At 40.8% G+C, this 26848-nt stretch overlaps 1 protein-coding gene across 2 annotated transcripts in view; it reads right to left on the bottom strand.

Annotated features, from left to right (window-relative positions):
• NLGN4X (neuroligin 4 X-linked) overlaps positions 1-26848 on the bottom strand; it is a 296593-nt gene that overhangs the window by 186309 nt on the left and 83436 nt on the right. For both annotated transcript variants that reach the window (XM_045001047.1, XM_045001054.1), the window contains exon 2: positions 20544-21339. In XM_045001047.1, the coding sequence (XP_044856982.1) occupies positions 20544-21015 (472 nt within the window). In that variant the 5' untranslated portion in view covers positions 21016-21339. The remainder of the gene's footprint in view (positions 1-20543; positions 21340-26848) is intronic.

The raw sequence follows: 26848 nt of genomic DNA, 5'->3' as shown, positions 1-26848 counted from the left end.
TTTGTTTTTTTCCTTATATCCAACTCGCATTTTATGTATACCATATTCTGAAAAATCTTATTTCAATTTGATGACACATTTCTTGGTTATAGCCTTCTGGCAAATCTGCCATACCAATTACTTCTTATAGTTCTCAGAAATGATGTCATTTCCAAAACTTATGTCTTTATTACTGTGCTACTAAGGACATTTACCATTATAGGATAACTGAAAATAGGAGAAAGCTTAAGAACATCCCAAATATGTTTCTTTGAATTAGCAGTCCTATCCTAACACTGTAGTTTCTGCTAAAAACCTCACTCTGTGTACTGTACATTATTATATACATTGTTTTCAATCATGCCCTCAGTTAGTAACTCTTTGGGGGCATGAAACAGTTAACTATTCAGCATGATTAAAGACTGCTTCTTTTGCATACATCAATAATTTCTTTGATCTTGTACAAGTTTTAAAATGTCCTGTTGGCATTTTTTCTGTCTCACTCAGCCATAGAGCTTTACCCATCTGTCAATATTTGAACGCCCTGAAATTCTGTTCTGGCATGGTCCTGCTTTATTTTCCTATGTCCTCTTCCTCTTGAAAGAAATGTATGTCTGCCTTCTTGTCTCTGGCCACATTTTGTGAACACAGAGAGTAAAGGATTCAATGTAATTTTGTTAGCAGGGTTTACCTCTTCTGTCAGTAAATCAGTCAAACCATCTCTTAGATGCCTCAGTTTTAAACCTTACTTCTGAATGCTATAATTTCTTCATGGTACAATAACTCCTGCCCTCTGGATCTGCAGGATCTTCACTTAGAGGTCACAAACATCTAACAACAGAGATATGTGAATTGCTGACTGTGAATGGGCTACAGAGACAGAGAGGAGGCAGCCTATAGAGAGATGGTGAACCTAAATGAAAAGAGGCGAGAAGAATCTTGTAGTTATTGTGAGGCATGGAGGGTAACTCGGGGTGAATTGCTGAGTAGTTCTTCATTAACGATCTAGAGGATGGTGTGGACTGCACCCTTAGAAAGTTTGCAGATAACACGAAACTTGGAGGAGTGGTAGATACACTGGAGAGGAGGGATAGGATACAGAGGGACCTAGACAAATTAGAGGATTGGGCCAAAAGAAATATGATGAGGTTCAACAAGGACAAGTGCAGAGTCCTGCACTTAAGACGGAAGAAGCCCATGCACTGCTACCGACTAGGGGCCGAATGGCTGGGCAGCAGTTCTGCAGAAAAGGACCTAGGGGTTACGATGGACGAAAAGCTGGATATGAGTCAACAGTGTGCCCTTGTTGCCAAGAAGGCTAATGGCATTTTGGGTTGTATAAGTAGGGGCATTTCCAGCAGATCGAGGGATGTGATCATTCCCCTCTACTCAGCACTGGTGAGGCCTCATTTGGAGTACTGTGTCCAGTTTTGGGCCTGGCACTACAAGAAGGACGTGGACAAATTGGAGAGAGTCCAGCGGAGGGCAACAAAAATGATTAGGGGGCTGGAGCACATGACTTATGAGGAGAGGCTGAGGGAACTGGGATTGTTTAGTCTGCAGAAGAGAAGAATGAGGGGGGATTTGATAGCTGCTTTCAACTACCTGAAAGGGGGTTCCAAAGAGGATGGATCTAGACTGTTCTCAGTGGTAGAAGATGACAGAACAAGGAGTAATGGTCTCAAGTTGCAGAGGGGGAGGTTTAGGTTGGATATTAGGAAAAACTTTTTCACTAGGAGGGTGGTGAAGCACTGGAATGGGTTACCTAGGGAGGTAGTGGAATCTCCTTCCTTAGAGGTTTCTAAGGTCAGGCTTGACAAAGCCCTGGCTGGGATGATTTAGTTGGGTTTGGTCCTGCTTTGAGCAGGGGGTTGGACTAGATGACCTCCTGAGGTCCCTTCCAACCCTGAGATTCTATGATTCTATGATTTCAGAGCCTACTATTTTTATTTGTAGTACCTAGAGGTCCTACTTTACATGTGCTTAGTCAGAGACAGTTCCTACCACCAAGAGTTTATAATGTGAGTAGACCAAGAGAGAAAAGAATTATTATTCTCCCCATGGTACAGATGGGTAACTGAAACCACAGAGAGATTAAGTGATTTGCTGAAGCTCACACAGGAAGTCTGTGGTAGTGCCAAGGATTGTACCCAGATCTCCTCAGCTCCAGTCTAGTACCTTAATCACAGGACCATGTTTTCTCTCTATTCCTGCCTGTTTAATTTCCATTCTTATAAAGTTATAACCTGTGGGGACTATAAATAACAATAAAGAAAGAATTTACCTTGTGTATATGCCAAATATTGGTGTGAATACCATTGTTTCAGAATAAAACAAAGTCACATCCACTTTTTGAGTCTTTAAAATCTATTGACAACTTTTATTTGTAGGGCCATGTGTTTGTTTGTGTTTGTTTACAGAGAAGAGACTGATGAAAAATGTATCAACAACAGTTCTTGGAATAGCCCAGTTCAACATGTTCTTAGAGGAAAACTTCAGGAACAGAAATTAGAGAAGTCATTCTGACTTCAGTTTTTAATCATAGGAAGAAATTAACTAAACATTTGATACTAACTGGGAGCTACCTGCAGCTTATTTTAATAAGGAATGGGTTTACAAAAGACAGCAGTAGTTCATGTTGCATACAATTTAAAGGAAATTAATTTGGAGGAAATAAAGAAACCCAAGTAAGCATGGGGAAGTGGGAGAAAGCATTGAACTCAGCAAGAGTGAAAGAAGGTTGGGGCTCCTTAAAATAAACCACAATTAAGGCCCAATAAACTACAATTCCTTTGAATTGTAAACCTTGATAAAAAAGAAAATCAAGGAACAAGAAATATTCAACATTGCTTCACCGTGGCAGTACAAAGAAGAGTAAAGAAACCTGCAAAGAGAGTGGCGAAATTGGGAGGTAAATGAGCAAGAATATACAGTGTCACCTAAGGTTTACAAGGAAAATAAAAAGGCAGAAAAACAGCAAAAAGAGTTCCTGGTAACCAAAAAGGCTAAGAGGCATTAAAAAAAGCTTTTACTAAATATAGGGTAAAAAGGAGAAACACAATATGAAGGAGACTCATTAATAGATAAAGAGGGAAATAATAACTCAGAGATGACTGAGATACTGAACTGTTTTAAATTTTAAAGTTAAACTTTAATTGTTTCCTTTAGTAAGGAAAACTGATATGGACAACTAGGAAGCAATGGTGACCACATTATTATTCCTGTTGATAAAAAAGCAGGTAAGAGAACATGAGAGAAAAACTGAATATGAATCAGCAAATCCTTCAAGGGAATTAGCTAATATCAAACCACATTCTTTTCAAAATGTAACAGAATGAAAAGGATACAAAAATCCTGGGAAAAACAAATATGGAAGTGATCTTCATATAAGGTAAAATGGAGCAATTCTGGAAGATATCTGATATATTTTACATTACTTATTAGTAAAATAATTGAACAGAGATTAAGAAGTAAAGGTATAGCGGGGTTTCAAGCTGGTCAGTTTAAGTTAGTGGCCCCCAACGTGGTGCATTGATGTGTGCCACCTAGTGCCCCTAGTGCCTAGTGCCCAACAGGGGAGAGAAGCCGCGGCCCCGCACCTGCTGGGGACAGAGAACTCCAGGGCTGCGGGCACTGGTGCTCTCTGTCCCTGGCAGGTGCGTGGCCGTGGCTTCTCTCCGGCTTCAAGAGGAGCCGAGGCCCCGCGCCTGCCGGGGACAGAGAACTCTGAGGCTGAGGGCGCCGGTGCTCTCTCCGGCTCGAAGAGAAGCCGCAGCCTGAGCCTGCCAGGGACAGAGAACTCCAGGGCTGCGGGTGCCAGTGCTCTCTGTCCCCAGCAGGCGCAGGGCTGCGGCTCCTCTTGAAGCCGGAGAGAAGCCGCGGCCCTGCACTTGCAGGGGACAGTGAGCACCGGCGCCCGCAGCCTCGGAGTTCTCTGTCCCCGGCAGGCGCGGGGCCGCAGCTTCTCTCCCCTGCTGGGCACTAGGCGGGAGCACATCAATGTCCCAGCAGGCACCATGGCGTTGGGGACCACTGGCATTAGGCCTTAAAGGGGAGCCAACTTATGATCGTGTTATATGCGATTTCGCGTTATGGCAGGGTGCGTTATTGCAAGGTTTGACTGTATTCAGATCATGGATTTTTAACACATCATAGCAAAATGGCTGTTAGCATCAGTTCATTTCTTTGGCTTTGTAATAATTATTTCCATCCAGTTGTCTTGTCTTTTTGAGCACAGAGAGCAACATACTGGTAGATGTTAATTGTACATGAATAACATGCACACGTTAAGAATGCAAATCCATCTGTATTTCCATGCATGATACTGATGTAGAAACAAATGCCCTATTGTAAATCTAATGCTCTTTCCTTACTCTTTTATTTGGATCGCTGCTGTATTAATGCCACAAAATTAGAGTGTTATTTCATCAGTGATATGTCACCCTTTGACTTAAATCTAATTCAAGTAATGTGCAATGTAGGAGAATATGAAAACACACATATTAATGGTACTCTTTCATCTCAAAAAGGAGTGCAAGTAAAATGGGATAGCATGGATCAAGCTGTTCGATAGCATTTAGTTCTGTTTTAGTGCTTGGTTTCATTTTAATATCATTGGTGGCTTCTTCATCTGGGTTTCTTTGAAGAGGAGGAAGAGGAAAAGATGTGTCCTCATCTTATTTTAAATTTTTTATTTATTTCAGAAATACATGAAAAATATACGAGCTCATATGGTTCACACACCACTTACCTCTGCAGAATTATTTCTGACAGTGTATTTTTAATTCTTTGTTCAATCTACTTTGAAATGACCCAGGTAATGGAGCTTCTTTTGTTTCATTTGGGAGATTATCTCACAGTTTAACAGATCTCAAGGTTACAAAATGTTTAATTCCCAAGCTCCCAATACCCAAAGAGGAAGAGAGATTTTCCTTTGATCATGTCACAGATGTGGTGTGAATTTGATTTATCACATGATGTTTGATTTACAGCTCTTAGCAAGTAAGATTCACTCACCCATTTTTAACAGATGTCAGTTGTGATTCAAGCTACAATGGTTGCAATGAATAAAAGAATATGAAAGCTTTGGTTCAAGATTTCCAAGATGCTGAAGAAAAAAATGGGGGGATGTGAAGTAGAGAGCTCTATGATTTTAATTAGCAATACAGATTCATAAAGTCTAATAGACCACTGCACTTATGTAGGCAAAGGGCAGCCAAACTTGGTGTATCTTGGGTGGAACTAAGCAGAGATGACATCAGCACTCACACGTCATACTGTTTGTTGTCCCCAAGCCTGTGAAAGTCTCCCTTGAAAAAGTATGGGGCCAGTTCCCCCTAGTTTGGGACTAGCTGTATTGATGGGGGGGCCAGGGCACAGATGAACTGAGAAGAGAAGGTACATCCTCCTTTGGACACAGAGGAAAACTATATGACAAAAAGCATGAGAGATTAACACTAGAGTAGGAGTTGTAAATTTAGTAAAAGTCAAAGATTATTATATTTACCATGACTTCTCCCTGATTTTGGATAGACATCCCCCACCTCCTCATCCCACCAAAGGGGCATATCCACTCACAGCAGCATCCTCCACCCCGGCACTACAACCCTAACCCCAACCTGGTCTCAAGGGGATGCTAGAGGTAGGGAGCAGCAAGGTGACCCTGTCCTGCACTCACTCTGGAGTGGCAGGTCCTGTGGCTCCTCTGTCCCATGGTGCCCCACTCCAGGCATTGTGACCTGACACACCAGGCCACATCACTGCTCACATTGCTCTCCCTGCCCCATGATGGAAGGTTGTGACCTGGCATGTCAGGTTGCACCACCTGTACTGAAGTTTGGCCTGCCCCACCTCAACTCCCCCCTGCTCATGAATGGTGCCGCAACCCCGTGTGACAGGCCACATTGCTCAGAACAGCTAGCCCCAGCCCCTTGGGACAGGAGCTGCCACAGTACAGTGAGTCAGGGACACAGAAAAAAGTCACAGACAAAAGGGAAAATCATCCTATCAAGAACATTTTTCCCCACTGTGACAAACCTTCAGCACTAATCTTAATCAGTGGAACTGGAGTCGGAGAACCCATGTTCCTGGAGGAACTGTTATTGATAGGGCACCAGGGAAACTGGAGTTAGGCTGAAAGTAACAAAGCCACATGGATAGAGCAGTCCAGAGACTTTAATAAAATTCCACATATTCAAACTTAACCTGAACGTTGAAACAGGATTAGCTCAAAGTACTCAAAGGTTGTGGTTTCAACCTGGGGCATGTGTAGCCCCTAGGGGTACTCAGAGGTCTTCCAGGGGGTACAGCAACTTGCCTAGATATTTGCCTAGTTTTACAACAGGCTACATAAAAAGCACTAGTGAAGTCAGTACAAACTAAAATTTCATACAGACAATAACTTGTTTATACTGCTTTATATACTATACACTGAAATATAAGTACACTATTTACATTCCAATTTATTTCTTTTATAATTATATGGTAAAAATGAGAAAGTAGCAATTTTTCAGTAATAGTATGTTGTGACACTGTTGTATTTTATATCTGATTTTGTAAACAAGTAGTTTTTAAGTGAGGTGAAACGTGGGGGTACTCAAGATAAATCAGACTCCTGAAAGAGGTACAGTAGTCTGGAAAGGTTGAGAGACACTGCTCTAATGAACTATTCTGGTGCATCAGCTGGCTAGTGTGGGGCTGAGTCACACCCTATCTTGCTGTGATCTAACTATTTGGGTAGACAAGTCCTTAGACTGTACCTGTTCTTTGTAATGTAAATGAGTGCATAATGCAGCCCATAGAGAATGTGACTTGAACTAACCTGAAAAGTATCAGAGAAACAAGGTGGGTGAGGTAATATCTTTTATTAGACCAACTTCTGTTGGTGAAAGAGGAAAGCTTTTGAGCTTGCACAGAGCTCTTCTTCCGGTCTATGAAATGTACTCAGAGTGTTTTCCAGACCTGAAGAAGAGCTCTCTGTAAGCTCAAAAGCTTGTCTCTCTTACTAACAGAAGTCGGCCCAATAAAAGATATTACTTCACGCATCTTGTCTCTCTAACATCCTGGAACCAACATGGCTACAACAACACAAAAAATTAACAGAAAGTGCCAACTGACATTTCTGGTGGTGGACGGTAAGAGCCTTAAGAAAGCTTTGGGGGAATATAGTGATACAAGCCAGGATCTTATCAGAGTGCAGTGTCAGAATGCTATAGCTGCAGCGCAAGAAGCAAAAGGGAAAGTGTCACAATTCAGGGCAACTGCGCCTGTATTCACCAACTGTGCTTCACCCTGAGCACCAACTCCCGCCTCCTCAGCCATTCCATCACTTTGGGAGAGACCTGCATCTCTCTCCTCCAACTGGGCTTTTTCCAGGCTGCACAGTTGCCTAAGCTAATCTGTAATATTTCCAGAAAGCCAGAATGCCTAAACAAGCCAGTGTATGGGCTTTGCTTCCTCTCCAGTGGCTATGAACAGCATAATTGCCCACACTTACAAGTTACCACATGCCTATTTCTAATCAAGCACATTTATTCTTAAGGTGAAACCATTTCAGGAAAAAAAACATATTAAAATAATAAAAAACCCTATACACATGCTAATAAGCTTACCAGAAGTCACCCATCAGACTTACAGGGCCCTAGTAGGTCACGTCCTTCCAACCCTTCTGCAAGGCTTGACCCTTGACACACCTTGGAGGGAAACTCCTATTCATTTTTTGGATCAAAAAGGAGGCGTTGAGTCAGTATAAACTCAGTCTATTTATCCAAAAGTCCTTTCTTTGTATGTTGGTCTCTGGGGAATCCAGTTTGAACTAGTATATGTGAGCCTCCCCAGGAGGTGATATTTCTTGGGAAAGGAGGGAAGGTTGGTACAATTTGACTGATTTGTCTTAACTCCCATGCATTATTTTTAGTAGGAGGAGCTGCGGTTGCCCTCCTCCATGGTGTAGAATACAATCATACATAAACCGTTCATTTAAAACAACAAAGACCCCAAAGATACTACATAGAGTTGGAATATCTGTCACATCTCCCCGTTGGAGAGGTTGCATACAATCCCGGTCACAATAATGCATGAACTTGATACAGTATCAGCTCTCAAAGATACTGCAGTAAATTATCCTTTCTGTCAAAGGAATTCTCATGGAAAGTGGGAGACCATTTTAAAAGCATATGAGGATGATTTCAAATGCATTGAGTGCCTCAAAGGAAACCTGTGACTCGAAGTAGCACACTGGCACCTGTATGCTTACCACAAAGAAATATTCCACTGACATTACTTGATTCACTATGCAAGGAGCTCTTAAGCCTGCAAATCAGGGTATCATAACATTTGTAGAGACCAGTATAGCCTGGGTAAACAGCATGGTGGTGATACAGAAGCCTTTGGGAAAAATTATGCCTCCACATTGACCCAAAAAGACACTGAACCAGACACTAAAAAGATGTCATGATCCACTGCCCACAATCGATGACATCTTGCCAGAACTTTCCAAAGCCAGAATCTTTATGGTCCATGATATGAGGAATGAGTTTTAGCACATAAGCCTGGATAAAGAAGCCAGCATGCTGGCAACTTTTGCAACACCATTTTATCACAGTTGGTGAATACAGGTGCAGTTTGTGATGTATGCCAATGAGCATAAGCCCAGCATCAGAAGTGTTTCAGAGAAGACGCATTCAAGCATCAGAAGGACTATATGGGGTGAAATTAATTGCAGATGATATCGTCATTTTAGGTGGAGGGATCAATAATACATAAGCTGAATGAGACCGTGAAAGAAAACTTACAAGATTTTCTACAAAACCATAAAACTCAGCCCTGAAAAAATGCATCTCAAACAGCATGATGTGACATGGATTGGACATCTGTTCCCAACAGAAGGACTGAAAGCAGATCCCAACAACATCTAGGCAGTCAGAGAAGTGCCAGTTCCCATGGATGTGAAAGGGGTATAGCACTTCTTAGGAATGATACAATTCTTGTCCCAGTTCTTCCATGTTTTCCTGTAGCAGCAGAACCCATACATCAGCTCACAAAGCAGGATGTTGAGGAGATCCTCAAGGGCAAGCATTTGACCAGCTGAAACAAATAACAATGGATGCCTCTTTCCTGAATACTAAGAGCCAGAAGAGTCGCTGACATTCCAGTGTGATGCATTGGAGATATGACTGGGTTCAGTTCTTTTGCAGGAGCACCTAGTCACGTATGCCAGCAGAGCTCTGTCAGAGACAAACAAACAAAAGAAGAGCTTCTGGCTTTAATATTTGGAGAGGAGTCCATCAGTACATCTATGACCACCCAGTAATAATTCAGTCAAAACCCTAGAGACAATCACGGTGAAGCCCCTTCTTAGTGCTCCAAAGAGATTGCAGCCCATATTGATTATCCTCCAGTGCTACCAGGTAGAGATCAGATATCATTCAGGACAATTATTGGTGTTAGCTGACACCCTGAACAGGGCATATATACCCACCGTCAGTGAGCTGGGGGAAGGGGATCAGAACATAGTGTAGTATGTTAATAAATTCAGTAACCCAATTTCAAGAACAAAGCTGATGGAAATCAAAGAGGCTACACAATGATATCCAACTACAAGCAACCAGAAGAGCAATACAAGCAGGGTGGTGAAAAGACAAAAGACAAGTACAATAGGAGAAGAACCATATTTTCAAATTAAAGATGAACTGAGTGTGTCATATTTTGAGCAGAGAAAAAAAAATAAATGCCTCACACCTGGGCATTGACAGCTGCCTTGGACAGACTCAAGAGTGTGTTTATTAGCCAGGAATGAATACACAACTTCACTTTTTGCTAGAAGGGCATGACATCTTCCAGTCATGGGATAATAGCCAGCTGAAAGAGATTCTGTTACCACATAAGCTGCCCACAAACCATTGGAAATCATGGGAGCAATTTACCTTCAATGAAAAGTAGTACTTGATTACAGTGAAATATTATTTACATTTTTGGGAGGTTTATGCTCTACCTGATAACAGCAGCAAGCCAGTGATTGGCAAACTGAAGGGCATTCTGATATAGCATTCTGGACACTATTCACTGACAACAGACACATATATATATATATATATTTGCCTTCGTAAAAATTCAAGGACTTAACATGCAAATGGGAGTTTGACCAACATACCTCTTCCCCAATATACTCAGAGTAATGGTAAGCTGAAATCCGCTGTGAAAACAGCTAAGAGACTGTCACACAAAGTCATTTCTTCTTGTTCAGTCTCTCTGTTACCATTTTTGGCACACAGAATACTCCATCACAGGAGTGTCAAAACAAGACAGAGGATGAAGGACCAAAGCCATGCTAGCAATCAGGGGAGACCTGTTGCAGCCAAAAGGATAGAGACGTTGCCGAGAGGAGATGGCCAACAATCAGAGAAAGCAGACATTAGAGTACAACAGGTCAGTCAAGGACCCAGGGCAAGCTCCAGGCACCAGCGAAGAAAGCAGGTGCCTGGGGTGGCCAATGGAAAGGGGCAGCATGTCCGGATCTTCGGCAGCATTTCGGCGGTGAGTCCTTCACTCTGTCTCTGCCACTTTGGTGGCAGTTCGGCACCAGCTCAGTCTTGTTTTCTTCTTCTTCTTCTTCTTCTTCTTCTTCTTCTTCGCTGCTTGGGGCAGCAAAAAAGCTGGAATTGGCCTTGCAAGGTCCTACTGGCCCCGGAGGCATGCACTCCTGTGAGGATCCAACCATTAGAAGAGACAATAGAAGTGATAGTCTAAAGGAGTCATGAGGAATGCAGTGGCATCAAGTTATATGAGGTGACTAAGCAAGAGGGACAAGTGATGTGAAGGAGCAGGAGGCACTTTTTAACTAAGAGATACAACACAAGAAGAGCTTACAGAAATACAGAGATCATCACAAAATGGAGAGACAGAACTATCTGAAGGTCAACCCTACAGGGAGGGAGGAGATTCCATAGGGAGATAGCTTGCTAGACTTGGAGACAAGTGACAAGGAAACAGAGACTGGTGAATCCCAGTGGGTTGAGGAGACTAAACTACCTCAGAAATTATGTAACCAGATGAGTCTGTGATAAAGACAAGACTCCAACGTGGCAGTGTGATAACAACTTCTGGCCAAAGGGACACAGGATGTGGGGGTCTGGGCATCAATTATCAGATTTTAATATTTCTATTAAAACGTTTGTAAATTAGAGAAGATGTATCATGATCATTGAAACTGTAGTCAGATTGCACAGATTCCCTAGAGGGGCAGTTACTGATAGGATACCAGAAAACCTAGGAATGGGTGAAGCAGTTCACAGGTTTTAATAAAATACCACTTGTTCAACTTAACCTGCATTCAGTATCATTCACTGTGAATTACACAGTTGGGGCTGTCTATGATCAGATGAGCTACAATCAGTCTGCAGGTTTGGCCAGTGACCTAGACCTGTATTTCTCTTGCATCCTCAGCCAAGTGGCATGGCTTCTACTTCTGAGACACCACCATGCAGGTTAACTGAAAGGGTCATGTAGCAACAATACCACACTTAGCTATCCATAGTGTATTAGGGATTTCCTCCCCCACTCCTCCTTTTCAGCAGGAGGTACTGATAGTGAAAATACAATGGAAAGTCTGCCCAGATTAGCTAATGTCAGATTCAGGGTCTCAATTTGAGCTGCTGCCAAAGAGAACTCAAGACTTCCCATTGTCTCCCTATAATCGATTATAATGGTGCTAGGAATGAATTATTTTGAACCCTCTCTACAAGGCTTCCTTACATATTACATTCCTGAAATGGTCATTTGCCCACAATCCTAAAAAATGCCTGGAGAATAGCAACTCTTAGACCGAAGAACAATATTGGTAAATCAGCAGCTGAAACTAATTTCAGCTCTAAGGATTTAAGAATTTTATTTTATCTAGGTTACAGTCCTGTTCTTTGGTGTCAGACGGTATATCTGACTGTTAAAAGCAAGAATGAAAAAGAAGGGCCTGGATTACACATGGCTTTATCCTGCTAGGCTAAGGGTTCACTATGGAAGTCAGCCATATGCCTTGTTCTTTTTCACAGATGCTGCAGTGTTTCTGGATTAGGAGCAAGTGATTTATTGGACCCTAATGGAGGTGGTGGGCAGTTGGGGAGTGACTTCAGGGGACTCATTTTATCATTTACCTTTCACAATGGAAACAGATTTTTAACCCTTCCCTTAAGGTTGCTGCCACTGAATATGTTTAATAGGGATTATATGTTATAAATCCTGTGTTATCACTTTGTATTGTAATTGTTATCTGTTATTAATCCTTCTCATAATGGAAAGCTGTATAAGTACTTTACCACAGGATATGACTTATTGTCTTTAATTTTGTGTGTTATTGATGTATAATGTGAGTTGACAAGCTACTTGAGACAGAAGAGAATTGTAAACCTGAATTATTTTTTTCCAAGGCAAACCCAGAACTGAAGGGAGTTAGAATGGGTAGGAAGTTAGCAAACAGACAAGCCATTGATAGAATCTGTGATTTAATCTTAGACCTACTATACTATGTATTATAATCCATGTTATATTTTGTAGGGTTTTTTTTTTATAAAAGGCCATGCTAATCTTATATTGCCTGATATATATATATATAACCAATTATATCCATATATAGATCCAATTTTCTTTATACTTCGGTTCTTTTAAAATGTAACTATTAAAAACACACCAATAAAACATTAAGGTAAATATTTTAATTGCAGAAAAATATGGAAATTCTAAGTTATGATTCCTATACAAATTATAAAATCAGTGCACATGTGTAAGAAGGCACAAAAGTGAATACCTTCTGAAGTCATGCAAAGGTAAACAAATACAAAGAGTCAGGAAAATTGATTCTGAATTTCCTAAGGCTATATATATATTGCATAGCCTTAGGAAATTCAGAATTAATTTTATATATATATATACACACACACACACCTAAACAATGAATTAACATCATTTTGATATCTGCTTAAATCTAAATATGGTGAATAAATAAAAGTGTGCTAAACATGATGGTAAGAATACTTCACAAATTACAAATATGTAGCTATTCAAACATGAAACTATGTATAGGCTAAGTGTGTTTGTATTACGGCTTAACTTGGAAGAAGAAAGGCTGCTATAGTCACCTACTGATACTTCAACTTCACAGCTCAAATAAAGGTCTCTAATTCTGATCTCAGATTTGCACGTGCATGTTACCAAAATACAAAGTACCATAGGTATTAAAGGTGTTATTCCATAGCACTGTATAAAACTAGGGTTACTATCCTTGAAAAAGTATTCATGTTCCAGTGCTCCCAGACTGTGAAAAAGAGTCATGTAAGAAACTTTAGTATTGTACACTTACATCTGTGTCACTATTTTTCAAGTTATGAGTAATCCAAGGTTAATTCAATACACATTCATAAAATATCAGGGTTGGAGTGGACCCCAGGCAGTCATCTAGTCCAACTCCCTGCTTAAAGCAGGAGCAATCCCCAGACAGATTTTTGCCCCAGATCCCTAAATGGCCCCCTAAGGGATTGAACTCACAACTGGGGGTTTAATCAGGCCAATACACAAACCCCTATATAACATATCAGAAACATATTACTATGAATATTGTAATTGAATATGAATATGTTACTAATATTCATTTAAACTATAATGCAAGATCCTCAGCTAGTGTAAACTGGCATATGTCCTCTGACTTTAATGCACACCATTTGTGCATCTGGTTTACCTAAGCCATTCAGAGCCTGTGGCTTCAGCCAAAGATTAGCATTATGTGCAAAATAAGCAATTTTAGTCATGTGCTGGCCTACATTATACAAGGTAAAGAAGTCACTGGGAAGCTCATTTTTTGATTGGATCACCACAACAAGAATCATGACACAAACACACACACTCACACACAAAATCCCAGCAGCCTATCAATGGAAAATCAGATCTGGTCATAGACTAGGTAAGACTTAAACAGTACATGTGTGAAAAAAGAATATATAAAGAAACAACAATGCACTGCTAATTGTACGCACACAAAGGTCTGCCATAACTTATTCTTTTCATTTAACCAAAGGTAAATATACAGCCTTCAGACTCTCACCTTTCTACTAGACTGAACTCAGCTGCCTCAGTCAAGGGCTACTATTGTATAGCCCTGGTATATTTTAAGATTTTTTCCTAATACTCTGCAGTAAAATATTTTACTATGCTTACAGATTATCCTCCTTTCCCTTTCACTGATGAAGAAATTCTGACCTCACTCATTCACCACTGCAAAGTGTCATGGCTTCTTGATGTTTTCTGTGTTTTTGTATCTATTTACTGTGCCCTAAATGTTTCAAGAGCCTTCAAACCAATGTAGCTGAACTGAGAGTAGTTATCAATAGTTTGTGGTCAAATTTGGAGGGCATATCTAGTGGGGTTCTTCAGGATCTGATACTATTCAATATTTTCATTAATGACTTGGATAATGGAGTGGAGAGTATACTCATAAAATTTTCAGATGACACCAACCTGGGAGGGGTTGCAAGCACTTCGGAGAATAGAATTAGAATTCAAAATGACCATGGTAAATTGGAAAATTAGTCTGTATCCAACAAGATGAAATTCAATAAATGTACTTCACTTTGGAAGGAAATATCAAGTATGCAACTACAAAATTGGGAATAACTGTCTAAGTGGTAGTGCTACTGTAAAGTATCTGGAGTTTATAGTAGATCATAAAATGAATCAACAATATCATATAGCTGCAAAAAAGGCTAATATTCTGGGGTCTATTAACAGGAGTGTCATATGTAAGACATGGGAGCTAACTGTCCCACTCTACTTGGCACTGGTGAGGTCTCAGCCAGATTACTGTGTCCAATTCTGGATGCCACACTTTAGGAAAGATGTGGGCAAAGTTGATAGAGTCCAGAGGAGTTAAACCAAAATGATAAAAGGTTTAGACAGCCTGACCTATGAGGAAAGGTTTAAAAAAAACTGGGCATGCTTAGCCTTGAGAAAAGAAGACTGAGGGGACCTGAATATATCAAGGGCTTTTATAAAGTGGATGGTGACCCATTGGTCTCCATGTCCACTGAAGATAGGACAAAAGAAGCAATGGGCTTAATCTGCAGCAAGGACAATTTAGGTTAGATATTAGGAATACTGTTCTAACCATAAGGATAGTTAAGCTCTGGAATAGGCTTCTGTGATGCGTTGTTCACCCCACACCACCGCTGAAGGTGGTAAGGTGGCTCAGAAGGGCTAATTAACCATTAGGCTACACCTGGGAGGAGATTTAGGCTTCACTGACAAACACTAATTGAAGATGAAGCCCATGTGGGCAGGACCAGATGAGGGCTTATATAAACCCAGGAACTGAAAGCAGAAGGTGCTGTAGTGTGGAGGTCTGTAGTCACTCTCTGGTCTTAGTGAGGTAAGAAGGGAGAAACCCAGGGGGGAGCAAAAGCCCTGGAATGCTGACCTGGAGGGAAGGGTTTACCCAGAGATGTGGTGGTGAAGGAAGCCTGCATAAGGCAGAGCAGGAAAAAGCCCAGGAAAAGAGCAGTAAGGGTTGAGACAGTGCAGACCTTGTCTCCTGATTGTAGGATCCCTGGGCTGGGACCCAAAGAAGCAGGTGGGCCCAAGCCCTCCTATCAGACACTGGGAAAGTGGAACAGTCTGGAATAAGAAGACTCCCTGGAATGGCATCCTCACAGCTATTCCAGCAAGACATTGTTACCTCAGAAGGGGAACACTGTATAGTGACCTGGCCACAAAGCCAAGCCATGAAGAGGAAACTGCAACTCCTAGAGAGCAAGAGGGGCCATGACATGACTGAGAGGAGCTGATCCCCCAAGGCAGCCAAAAGGGAGTGCTCCAATAGTGAATTAACCTTCCAAGGGGGGCTGTGGAATCCTCATCATAGGAGGTTTTTAAGGACAGGTTAGACAAATATCTTTCAGGGATAGTTTAGGTTTACTTAGTCCTGCCTCAATGCAGGGAGCTGGACTTGATGACTTCTTGAGGCCCCTTCCAGCCCTACATTTTTTGATTCTATGATTCTCACACCCCAAAGATGTTAAGTACTTTTAAAATTAATCGCTGACTAACATTTTGCTGTTTAGTAGTTTAACACAGTTTGAAAACTCACTTTGTTCACCATACCACAAATAATTTTGAATGCTGGTACTTTTGACCATACACAGAAGAAAAATGTGACTTTTCTCTCCCCGCCTCCCCTCTTTTTTTTTTTTTGTTTGAAGAAAGCAGTATTAAACCAAAATGAAAGATTTGTTGATGTTGCTTAAATAATGTTTTTATCTGGCCTTGATATAATGCAGTTCTTAGGGTTCACTTGCAAGAAAACAAACTTGTTGGTTGGTTTTGCTTTGTTTGTTTCAGTAGCAGGCTGCAATCCCCTTTACAGCATGCACAGATTCACATGATAAAGGCTAGGGATTAAGCACAGCCGATTAACAGTCTGTGTCCTCTACAATCTAGCACTCCCACTATAGCTAAACCCATATTCAGACTGAAGTTATAATAAACAGACTGTCCTCAATATCATTTCCCTAGCTGACCTCCTCAAAACTGTCATTCATGTATTCTTGCGGAAAATTACAGGTTCTAGCAATCAGAGAAGAGCCAAATATGTTTATATTATAAATGTGGTTTTGTGTATTCAGAAGCTGAAGTGAGATACCTACAGCTGCTGCCTAGGTAGCAATTTGAGATAAAAAGCTAACTTTTAATGCAAAATATATAGCTATATTTTGAATTGAATCATTTTAAATAGCATAAGTAGATTTGACATTCAAACCACTATTAGAAAGAAGAGCATTTTACTACTGACATCTATGTTTACAACTAGCATCCATCAATATTAAAATCACCACACTGTTAGTGTTCAGATCCATCGTGAAGATACAGAACTGTAATGATACTCTTCCTCTCTTTTCTTTTACTTCAAATGATGGGCAACAAAATCCAAGAGAATTTCCCCAACTCTTGCAGTCTCTAATTTAGGCATTACTGTTATGAATGAGTCAGTACATATCACAGGGCCTCCACACACACACACAAAATGTCTGCATGGACAGATTTCATAAACAGCCTGCTATATATTTCTCTTTCATTTGATTCCTACAGGCTACTCATCTCCTGAGGAAATAGTGTATTATTTTTGGTTGTGGGAGAAGGGGAATAAAAATTCATCTTTAAGAATTAAACTGTTTTCAATGTTTCTAGAAAGACAATTTCAATTTAGAGAGGATTTTCCATTGCTATTCTGCCTGCTGTTTTCAGAAACATTAAAAAACAGTATCCTGTGTTTAGTAATAAATTGGAAAATCATTCTTTCTGGCAAGATTTAAATTAAATGCTGTAGTTAAAAACAAATAAATTGTAATTAAGCTTTTTAAATTATTTACCTAGCTACACTGCCTACTTTTTAACTTCTATAGATTTTATACATTTTGATTTATTGAGTCTCTTAAACATTTCAGCAACAGTTATTCAAATTAATGTATTATTAATGAACAATAATATCTGCCCGGTTCATGGGCCTGATTCTGTTCTCACTCACATTCATTTTACATTGATGTAATTCCACTGAACTCAGTGGGGTTAGTCCTGATTTACATTAATGTAGATGAGAGCAAAACACAGCCCAGCCACTTAAGCTTTGTAATTCTTCATTCCAAATGTATAATCAGAGTAGAGATTGCTAGGTTTGCTAAATCAATCTACACAAGAAGTAAATGACAGCACACGCTATGTAGCCAAGTTGCAAAACTGAGCTGCATTTTGATTAGCTGCTAGTATTGGGTTTGAAGGAGAAGCAACATCACACGTGACCACAGTTGATGCATTATAGAAGCACAGCAGTTTCTTTTCATTGAAATTGTCAAAAACAGAGACACAAAATGATTCAGATATGTTTCAGTCTCAGAGCATTAACTGAGTTTAGATGAGTCTGTCCATCTTTTCACACATACACAAAACAGTCTCAGGGAACTTGTAAAGAAATCTGTACTTGAGAAAGGATTGAAAATGTGAATTTAACTGAGTCATTCATTTTCAGACCTCTACTTCAAAAACTAATTTCATGGTCTGTCTCCATAACAACATAACTTTTTTTTCTGTCATCTAAGATTCATATAATGAAGTGTAATGTGTTTAATCAGATTCTATGGACTACAACTTAAAGCAATTTACCTTTAGTATGATTTGGCTACAGACTAGCTTAGAAGATAGGTCAGTTCACTTTAATCATATTTATGAGCAGTCAGTTGCATATATACTAAGTGAAAAACATTGAGTTAGATGTAACTAGTGATCATTAAGATATATCGTACAAAAAATTAAAAATGCATTTATTCATTTTGGAATGTGTGACTTTCCTCACAAGCCTACTGAAAATACCTGTCATGATGCATATGAATAAGCTCACATACAACTCACAGATAGAAACAAAAGTGTATCTGAAGCTGCCTACCCACTGTCCCCATATGGTGGCATTTTTGGAGGGGAGAGGAGGGGAGATTTGGACTCCTAATAGCCATCCTTCTTTGCACTGGAGTCTAGTCCCAATCTTTGTATAAAAATGCCATTTTTTTCCACAGAATTAAATGGGCGTAAAAACTAACAGTTGATAAACTGCTACACAATGACATTTGGGGGTTCTTCCACTTTATGAGGTAACAACAATATACTTGGTTAAAAACCTTGCAAGATCAGATGCTGAGTAGTTTATTAGTCCAGGGTTTGATTATGATATAGTGGACATGCTCAACTTTATTATTATTTATTATATAGACATTTGAATTAAATATTCAAATTTTAAAAGAGAAGAATTCAATAATATGATGTGCCAGACTGCTGAAAGGTAAACTGACTTAACAAAAAAAAAAAGCATGCCCACTCTTGACCTTTGTTTTCACACTTCTAAACTTTCCTCCATTTTTTCCCCCTTCTTACTTCCTGGTTTCTTCTCATGAGCAAAATTCTTCTCACCAGAATAACTGCAGTAATATATTTGCCTACATTGTGCTTTAAAATGACATTGGGACAGAAGGACTGGGGCGTTCTTCCAATATGAACAAATTAGGTCTGGTCTTACAGCCCTGACTTACAGAGTTGTCCTATTGACTAATTAAAAGCTGCAGGATCAAACCCACAAAATAAACACATGAGAGTTATTCTGAAGACCAAGACCCATCTGGACATCTAGGAATAAGGAGAGGGGTTTGGAGGAAGGAGGGAAATAAGAAGAAATGTTCACCTCCCTGCAGATACATGCCTTTTCTTTTAAGACCTTTTCCTTTTCCATTTGCTTTTACAGATCCAGACTAACACGGCTACCCCTCTGATACTTCCCTTTTCAGTAACTCAACTGCTTTTGTTTTTCACTAGTTCCCCCACCCCAGTATCTTATGCATTTTTTAGTATTCTACTTCAGCTGAAGGGAGTGGGAAACTAAGGTGGTATATTTATTGCTGGCAAACAGCTTGGAAAATTCTAAGTATAGAAGCCAATCAGAGCGGAGGGATTATGGTAGCCAGAGTACCAAGATTTGCATGTTCAGAGTACGCTTACTGAGAAAAAACAATACCATGATTATGCAAATCAAACCCCCACATATAGAGAAAAGGATTTGCATATCTGGGGAAAATCTGTACAGTTTTTCATCAGTAAGTGACTGCAGTGGATGAAACAATTGGCTTTCAGCAGAATATTAATTATCGTTCTCTTGCAATTATTCATTATCCTGTAATATAGAACAAATATTAGTCAGTTGGTGTTTGATCAAAAGAAGCCTTGTCTTTAATGGGGGACTTGATGTCACTCAACACTTCTCAAGAAACATTCTGTGCACCTCAAAAAAACAGCTTAAGCTTAAAAGCGAGAATGAGAAGGTTCACAAAACTGTGTTACCAAAACAAACATTTGTTATACTGATGACTGGTATTGTTCAAGGGTAGATGAGGGTAAAAAATAGCATTTTCATAGGATGTTCTTGCATAATCTACTCAGTGATTGCTCCATTTTATATTTAGTGAATGAATGATATATAACTTGACTAAAAATGCTAAACAGTCATGGAGTCTTCAAGTTGCAGAACTTTAGCAATCCTTTGCTGATTAAAATCAAGCAAATTTAAATGTAATTTCAAAAGGCATTATAATAAACTAAAGAGAAAGGGAAATTTCTATAAACAAATTGTTTTCCTTAAAAAATATACTTTGTAGTAGAATTTGTATTCTTTATATACTTGTATGATAAAATTATATTGTTTCTAGAGGATTTTTTTTTTCCATAACCTTTGGGATTGTGACCCATTTGTACACTGGCCAATGTCTGCAAATAAAACTGCAATTTGGTGACACAAAGATATATGAAAATGAATTCATGCAAGCATGCTTAATTGATATAACATTTGCATCTAATGAATATAAAGAGAAACATTTCAGTTAAATAGATAACATGGAGGAAGTAGAATGAAGGATTGTATAAACCCAGTATTGAAGCTACTCATCATTTGCACAAATAGTGGGTGGGTTGGTTTGTGTGTGGTTGAATAAAGTACTTACCATCCTCAGTGGGCACATAGATATTCAAATACAGGCAATCTTCATTTTGATCTTGTACATATGTCACAACAGTATCCAAATTGGCAGTAAACCAGACCGGCAGCATGTCATTGAGCAATGATCTCTCATCCAGGTACTGTGGGCAGACGGCAGCAAACTGCGTGGCATTCCGAACCCCAGTCCATGAGGAGGGAGGTTCTGGGGGCTGGAATCGCCTCTCCCCAGTTGGAGGGGAGGCATAAGGAACTCCCAGGTACTGCTCCACCGGGCCCAGGATCTCATTGGGCAAAGGTGTTCTTAGGCCACGTATTTTGCCATAATTCGTGGTAACAACAGGGTATTGTGCTTGGCCATCAATGAGGGTAAATCTTATAGCTAGTGCAGTTATCCACAAAAGGAAGTTAGAATTCAACATGACACAGACTGGGGTGAAGATCAAAGGCAGCCATAGGGGTCCCATTGGCCTTGACATTGTTTATATCAACATCAGCAGGGCTCTGTCTTCCACAGCCAGGGAGACAAAGGGAGATGAAGTGAAAGGCAACACGTAATATTTTCAGCTAATGAAAAGCCTAAGGATGAGTGTGGTTGGTGCCTCAGTTGATTGACCATGGACAGATTCCAACGTCAGGACAAGCAAGGGAGTCTTCGTCCCTAAAGCCCATCCCCAGGCTCCAATGCAGGTTTAATCCTGGTGGTACTTCCCAGAAGGCTGAGAAAGAGAACGTGGTCAGCGGTCACTCTGCTTCATTCGCACAATGATTCCTTCCAATAGATTCCAGCAAGATCAATCAGCCTATAGCCAAGAGGAAGCAGACAATTTAAATTAATACATTTATTAACATTGACCAAAACTCCAATATTTTTTTTACACTTATACGGTATCTTTCATACCAGGGTCTCCATGTGTTTCATCAATTTTAGTCACTTCTATGAGAGGAGTATTACAGTAAATCCCTTTTGGAGATGGAAGGAAAGAGGCTTGCCCAAGGCTACAGAGCAAATAAGTGGCAGGGCTGAGACATAAATCCAGCTTTCTCAATTACCGGTATCTTGTCCCAGTCGCAGACTCTCAGCCCCCATCAAATCCAAACATGCCTTGACTGTTTCATGAAGGTTACCTTCCATGCACATGCCAGCTCTGCAACATTTGCTAGCCTAGGCAAACTGAAAAATGTACATCCTTTTGCACTTCCACTCAAATAATGCATATTTATTAAACATTTTGCTGCACTAGATAATCTCCTTCTTCTTTCCATGTTATGGTGATTAAATGTGATTACTTATTGTTACCACAAGGATGAAACAAAGGAATATAAATAAATAAGGTATACTTGTACTTTTTATTTGTAAGGATAAACAAAATTGTTGAAAACACAAATTTATCTTCCACAGACATATTAAAAGAACAGCTGACCTACAGAAAGGGAATACCACAGAGTTCAGGCAGTATCTGATTTGAGTTGCAGTAGGTCCACATATTGTTATTTTAAATGTAATATAAAGGTTTTTAAATTATTATGTACATCCCATTTCTCTGAAACATAAGCAGCACTATACAGAAGAAAGCTGAGAACCTAGTTGCTTGTTTCTGCTTTCATACTGGCTTTTCTTACTCTTGAGTTGCACTGATGGATCAGAACAAGGCGCTGGAGCATAAGAGCATAAGAACTGCCATACTGGGTCAGACCAATGGTCCAACTTGCTCAGTATCCTGTCTCCGGCAGTGGCCAGTACCAGAATTTCAGTAGAAGTGTACAGAACAGGGCAATTATCAAGTGATCCATCCCCTGTTGTCCAGTCTCAGCTTTTATTTCTATGTCTATTTCTATTTCTTCTGGTAGTCAGAGGTATAGGAACAACCAGAGCACGGGGTTGTGTCCCTGACCATCTTGGCAAATAGCCATTAATGAACTTACCCTCCACGAACTTATCTAATTCTTTTTTTAATCTATTTATACTTTTATCCTTCACAACATCTCCTGGCAATAAATTCCACAGATTAACTGTGTGTTGCGTGAAGAAAAACTTCCTTATTATTTGTTTTGAATGTGCTGCCTATTGATTTAATTGTCTGACCCCTGTTTTTTGTATTGTGGGAAGAGGTATATAACACTTCTCTATTCACCTTTTACACACTATTCAGGATTTAACAGACCCCTATCACATCACCCTTAATCATTTATTTTCTAAAATGAACAGCCCTAATCCTTTTTTAGTCTCTCCTCATATGGAAGCCATTTCATATCTTTGATCATCTTTTATTGCCCTTCATCTTTATAAGTGATGATCACTAGTTACCTCAAGATATGAAAGAAAGAAATACAAAGAAACAGGGTACACCTGTATAGTATATAACAATTGTATTTATCTTTAATGAAAACTTAGTGTCTAAATATATATCCAAGCAATTACTGAGATGAAAGATACTCATACAACATATTTGAGTGTTTTTTTTCAGAAGTTGTTCCCTTCCAATATTTACCTGACATGTCATCTCATACATAGCAGAGGGTACGTCTACACTACGGGATTATTCCAATTTTACATAAACCGGTTTAGTAAAACAGATTGTATAAAGTCGAGTGCACGCGGCCACACTAAGCACATTAATTTGGTGGTGTGCGTCCATGGTCCGAGGCTAGCATCGATTTCTGGAGCGTTGCACTGTGGGTAGCTATTCCGTAGCTATCCCATAGTTCCCGCAGTCTCCCCCGCCCCTTGGAATTCTGGGTTGAGATCCCAGTGCCTGATGGGGCAAAAATCATTGTCACGGGTGGTTCTGGGTAAAAGTTGTCAGTCATTCCTTCCTCTGGGAAAGCAACGGCAGACAATCATTTCGCGCCCTTTTCCCCTGGATTACCCTGGCAGACGCCATAGCATGGCAACCATGGAGCCTGTTTTGCCTTTTGTCACTGTCACCGTATGTGTACTGGATGCCGCTGACAGAGGCGATACAGCAGCGCTACACAGCAGCATTCATTTGCTTTTGCATGATAGCAGAGACGGTTATCAGTCATTGTGTACCGTCTGCTGCCATTGTAAATTGGCAATGAGATGATGGTTATCAGTCATTCTGTACTGTACTGTCTGCTGCTGTCATGGGTGCCCCTGGCTGAGGTTGACGGGGGCGCAAAGACAAAAATGGGAATGACTCCCCAAGTCAATCCCTCCTTTATGGTATCTAAAAATAGAATCAGTCCTGCCTAGAATATGGGGCAAGTGTACTAGAGAACCAGTGTATCAGAGAACCAGAGAGCACAGCCGCTCCGTGTCAGATCCCGCAGAAATGATGAGCTGCATGCCATTCACAGGGGGTGCCCCTGCAACAACCCCACCTGTTGCTTCCCTCCTCCCCCAGCCTTCCTGGGCTACCGTTGCAGTGTCCCCCCATTTGTGTGATGAAGTAATAAAGAATGCAGGAATAAGAAACAGTGACTTGCTGCTATGATAGTCCAGACAGAACATTAAGCAGTGTGGGGGAGAGGAGCCCAGCATCCCGCTGCTATGATAGTCCAGGCAGTACAGAATCTTTTCTTTACACATGAAGGGCGGGGGCTGATGGAGCTCAGCCCCCAGTTGCTATGATGAAGACGGTTACCAGCCATTCTGTACCATCTACTGGGAATGACCGGGAGTCATTTCTATTTTTACCCAGGCGCCCCCGGCCGACCTCACCTGAGGCCAGCCAGGAGCACTCACGGGCTGATGACGAGGACGGATACCAGTCCTTCTGCACTGTACCGTCTGCCACCAGGCTGATGATGACAATGGATAGCAGTCATATTGTACCATCTGCCACCAGGGAGGGGGGGAGATGATGCTGCAGTTCACTGCCGCAGCATCGCGTCTACCAGCAGCATTCGGTAGACATAGAGTGACATTTAAAAAAGTCAAGAGACGATTTTTTTCCCTTTTCCTTCTGGGGGTGGGTGGGGGTGGGGGTAAATTGACGAGCTATGCCCTGAATCACCCCGGACAATGTGTTTGACCCTACAGGAATTGGGAGCTCAGCCAAGAATGCAAATGCTTTTCGGAGACTGCAGGAACTGTGGGATAGCTTGAGTCCTCAGTCCCCTCTCCCTCCCTCCATGAGCGTCCATTTGATTCTTTGGCTTTCCGTTACGCTTGTCACGCAGCAGTGTGCTGAGTCCCTGCTGTGGCCTCTGTCTGGAGATTTTTTTAAAATGCTTTGGAATTTCGTCTTCTGTAACGGAGCTCTGATAGAACAGATTTGTCTGCCCATACAGCGATCACATCCGTACGGTCCATGCTGGAGCTCTTTTTGGATTTGGGACTGCATCGCCACCCATGCTGATCGGAGCTCCACACGGGGCAAACAGGAAATGATATTCAAAAGTTCGCGGGGCTTTTCCTGTCTACCTGGCCAGTGCATCCAAGTTCAGATTGCTGTCCAGAGCGGTCACAGTGGTGCACTGTGGGATACTGCCCGGAGGCCAATACCGTCGATTTGCAGCCACACTAACCCTAATCTGATATGGTAATACCAATATTAGCGCTACTCCTCTCGTTGGGGAGGAGTACAGAAACCGATTTAAAGAGCCCTTTATATCGATATAAATGGCCTCTTAGTGTGGACGGGTGCGGCGTTAAATTGGTTTAACGCTCCTAAAATTGGTTTAAACCAATTGTAGACCAGGCCTAAGAAACAGTAGTGTAGACCAGGCCTAAGAAACAATTATTTGATAAAATTGATGTTATCTTTCCTTTGATAGGACCAACATATGAGTTATATATAAGCTTTCCGGCCTATGCAAGTCCCTTCTGCAGATAGGAATCTTGGTCTCATTGAGAGATTAGATCACCTTCACAGTCTACTCTTTAGAGAGCTATGTAGTTATTAACATTGATTGTAAATCAGCAATAATTAAAGAGCTATCAGTGTAGCTGCCTTTGCATAAGCAAGAATTCTGAAAGGAATCTCATCCTTTCTTTAGAATATCCATCTTTAATGAACAGTACGGGGGAACCACAAGATTAAGAGGTAACCATACACAATTTACAGTACAAAAATCTGAGAAGTAGCTGAACAGCTGGGACAAGAGATCAGGGCCGGCTCCAGCGGTTTTGCCGCCCCAAGCGGCAAACTAAAAAAAAAAAAAGCCGATCGACGGCACTTCAGCAACTTTCTGGTGCCTGGAGCCGGCCCTGCAAGAGATGTTCTAATTCCATATTATTTATATAGAGCCAACAATGTATTAAGTGCCTTACTGACACACAAGACACAGTTGTTGCCAGAGGGCTTGCAATCTAAACATGCCTTTTCTAAACATTTTTAGAAAGAAGAATCAATGACAGCCCTAAGCAAGAGCCTAACCAGAAATTCACACACCAGAGTACTCTCCCCCTCCCTGTTCTGCGGCTGTGTGGCTTTCTCTTTGTTGTAACAGTGTGCACCTGTGGATACCTGCTACTGCTCCCTCACTTTCTCTTAGCCCTGATGCCTATTTATTTCACAGCCCATGCAGCAGGCAGCAGAGCCATCATCCATAATCTATTGCTGCTTGATGCTACATTCAGAGAGCAGGAGCAGCAGCTCCTCCTGTCTAGGCCCTGCACTGGGAAGGTCACTGGCATAGTTACAAGGACAAGAAGGGGGACTTGCAAGTGGGGAGATATAGTAACAATGGGGATACGGAAGGAAGGAAAAGTGAAAAAGACTTGGGTGGTAACAAATGGGCAGACAGGGAATCAGAGTGGGGGTGTGGACAGAGACAGAATGAGGGGCAGAGAGAAAGAGAAAATAAAACAAGAAAAGTAAGTCAGGGGGGCATAATGAACAAGAGGAGGGGAAATAATGCTATGGAAAGAAATAGAACTAACAGACAACTTTAAAGATAATGGGGCCAGATCCTCAGCTGGTGCAAATCAAAGTAGAGATACTTAAATCAATGTATACCAGCTGAGGAGCTGGCCTAGTCAATAACTATATATCAAATTTTCTTCTCAGACCTAGAGGCAGGAGCACCAAAGGATTCCTTGCCTAGGGCACAAAAGCATCTAAAGCTAGTTCTGGATGTTCTGAAACCATAAACAGAGGGTTTCCCCACCCCCCTTCTGTTTTGTTTTTTTCTTTTGAATAGACAGTAGGAGTAAGTACAGAATGCATGTTTCTGCTAAGCATAAGCTTAGAGGCCAATTGTATATATATACACGTGTGGGATAGTGATCATCTTGGTTAACACACTGGATATTGAATAGGTGAACTCCAGAGCTGAAAGCATGAGCATGACCTTCTACAACCAGAGCTAAAGAACCAGGCCCCCAGACATCACATAAAAGCA

The sequence above is a fragment of the Mauremys mutica genome, chromosome 1 (assembly GCF_020497125.1).
Source record: "Mauremys mutica isolate MM-2020 ecotype Southern chromosome 1, ASM2049712v1, whole genome shotgun sequence".
Taxonomy (NCBI): domain Eukaryota; kingdom Metazoa; phylum Chordata; order Testudines; family Geoemydidae; genus Mauremys; species Mauremys mutica.
The sequence above is the reverse complement of the archived record's forward strand: the minus strand, read 5'-3'. Positions and strand labels throughout refer to the sequence as shown.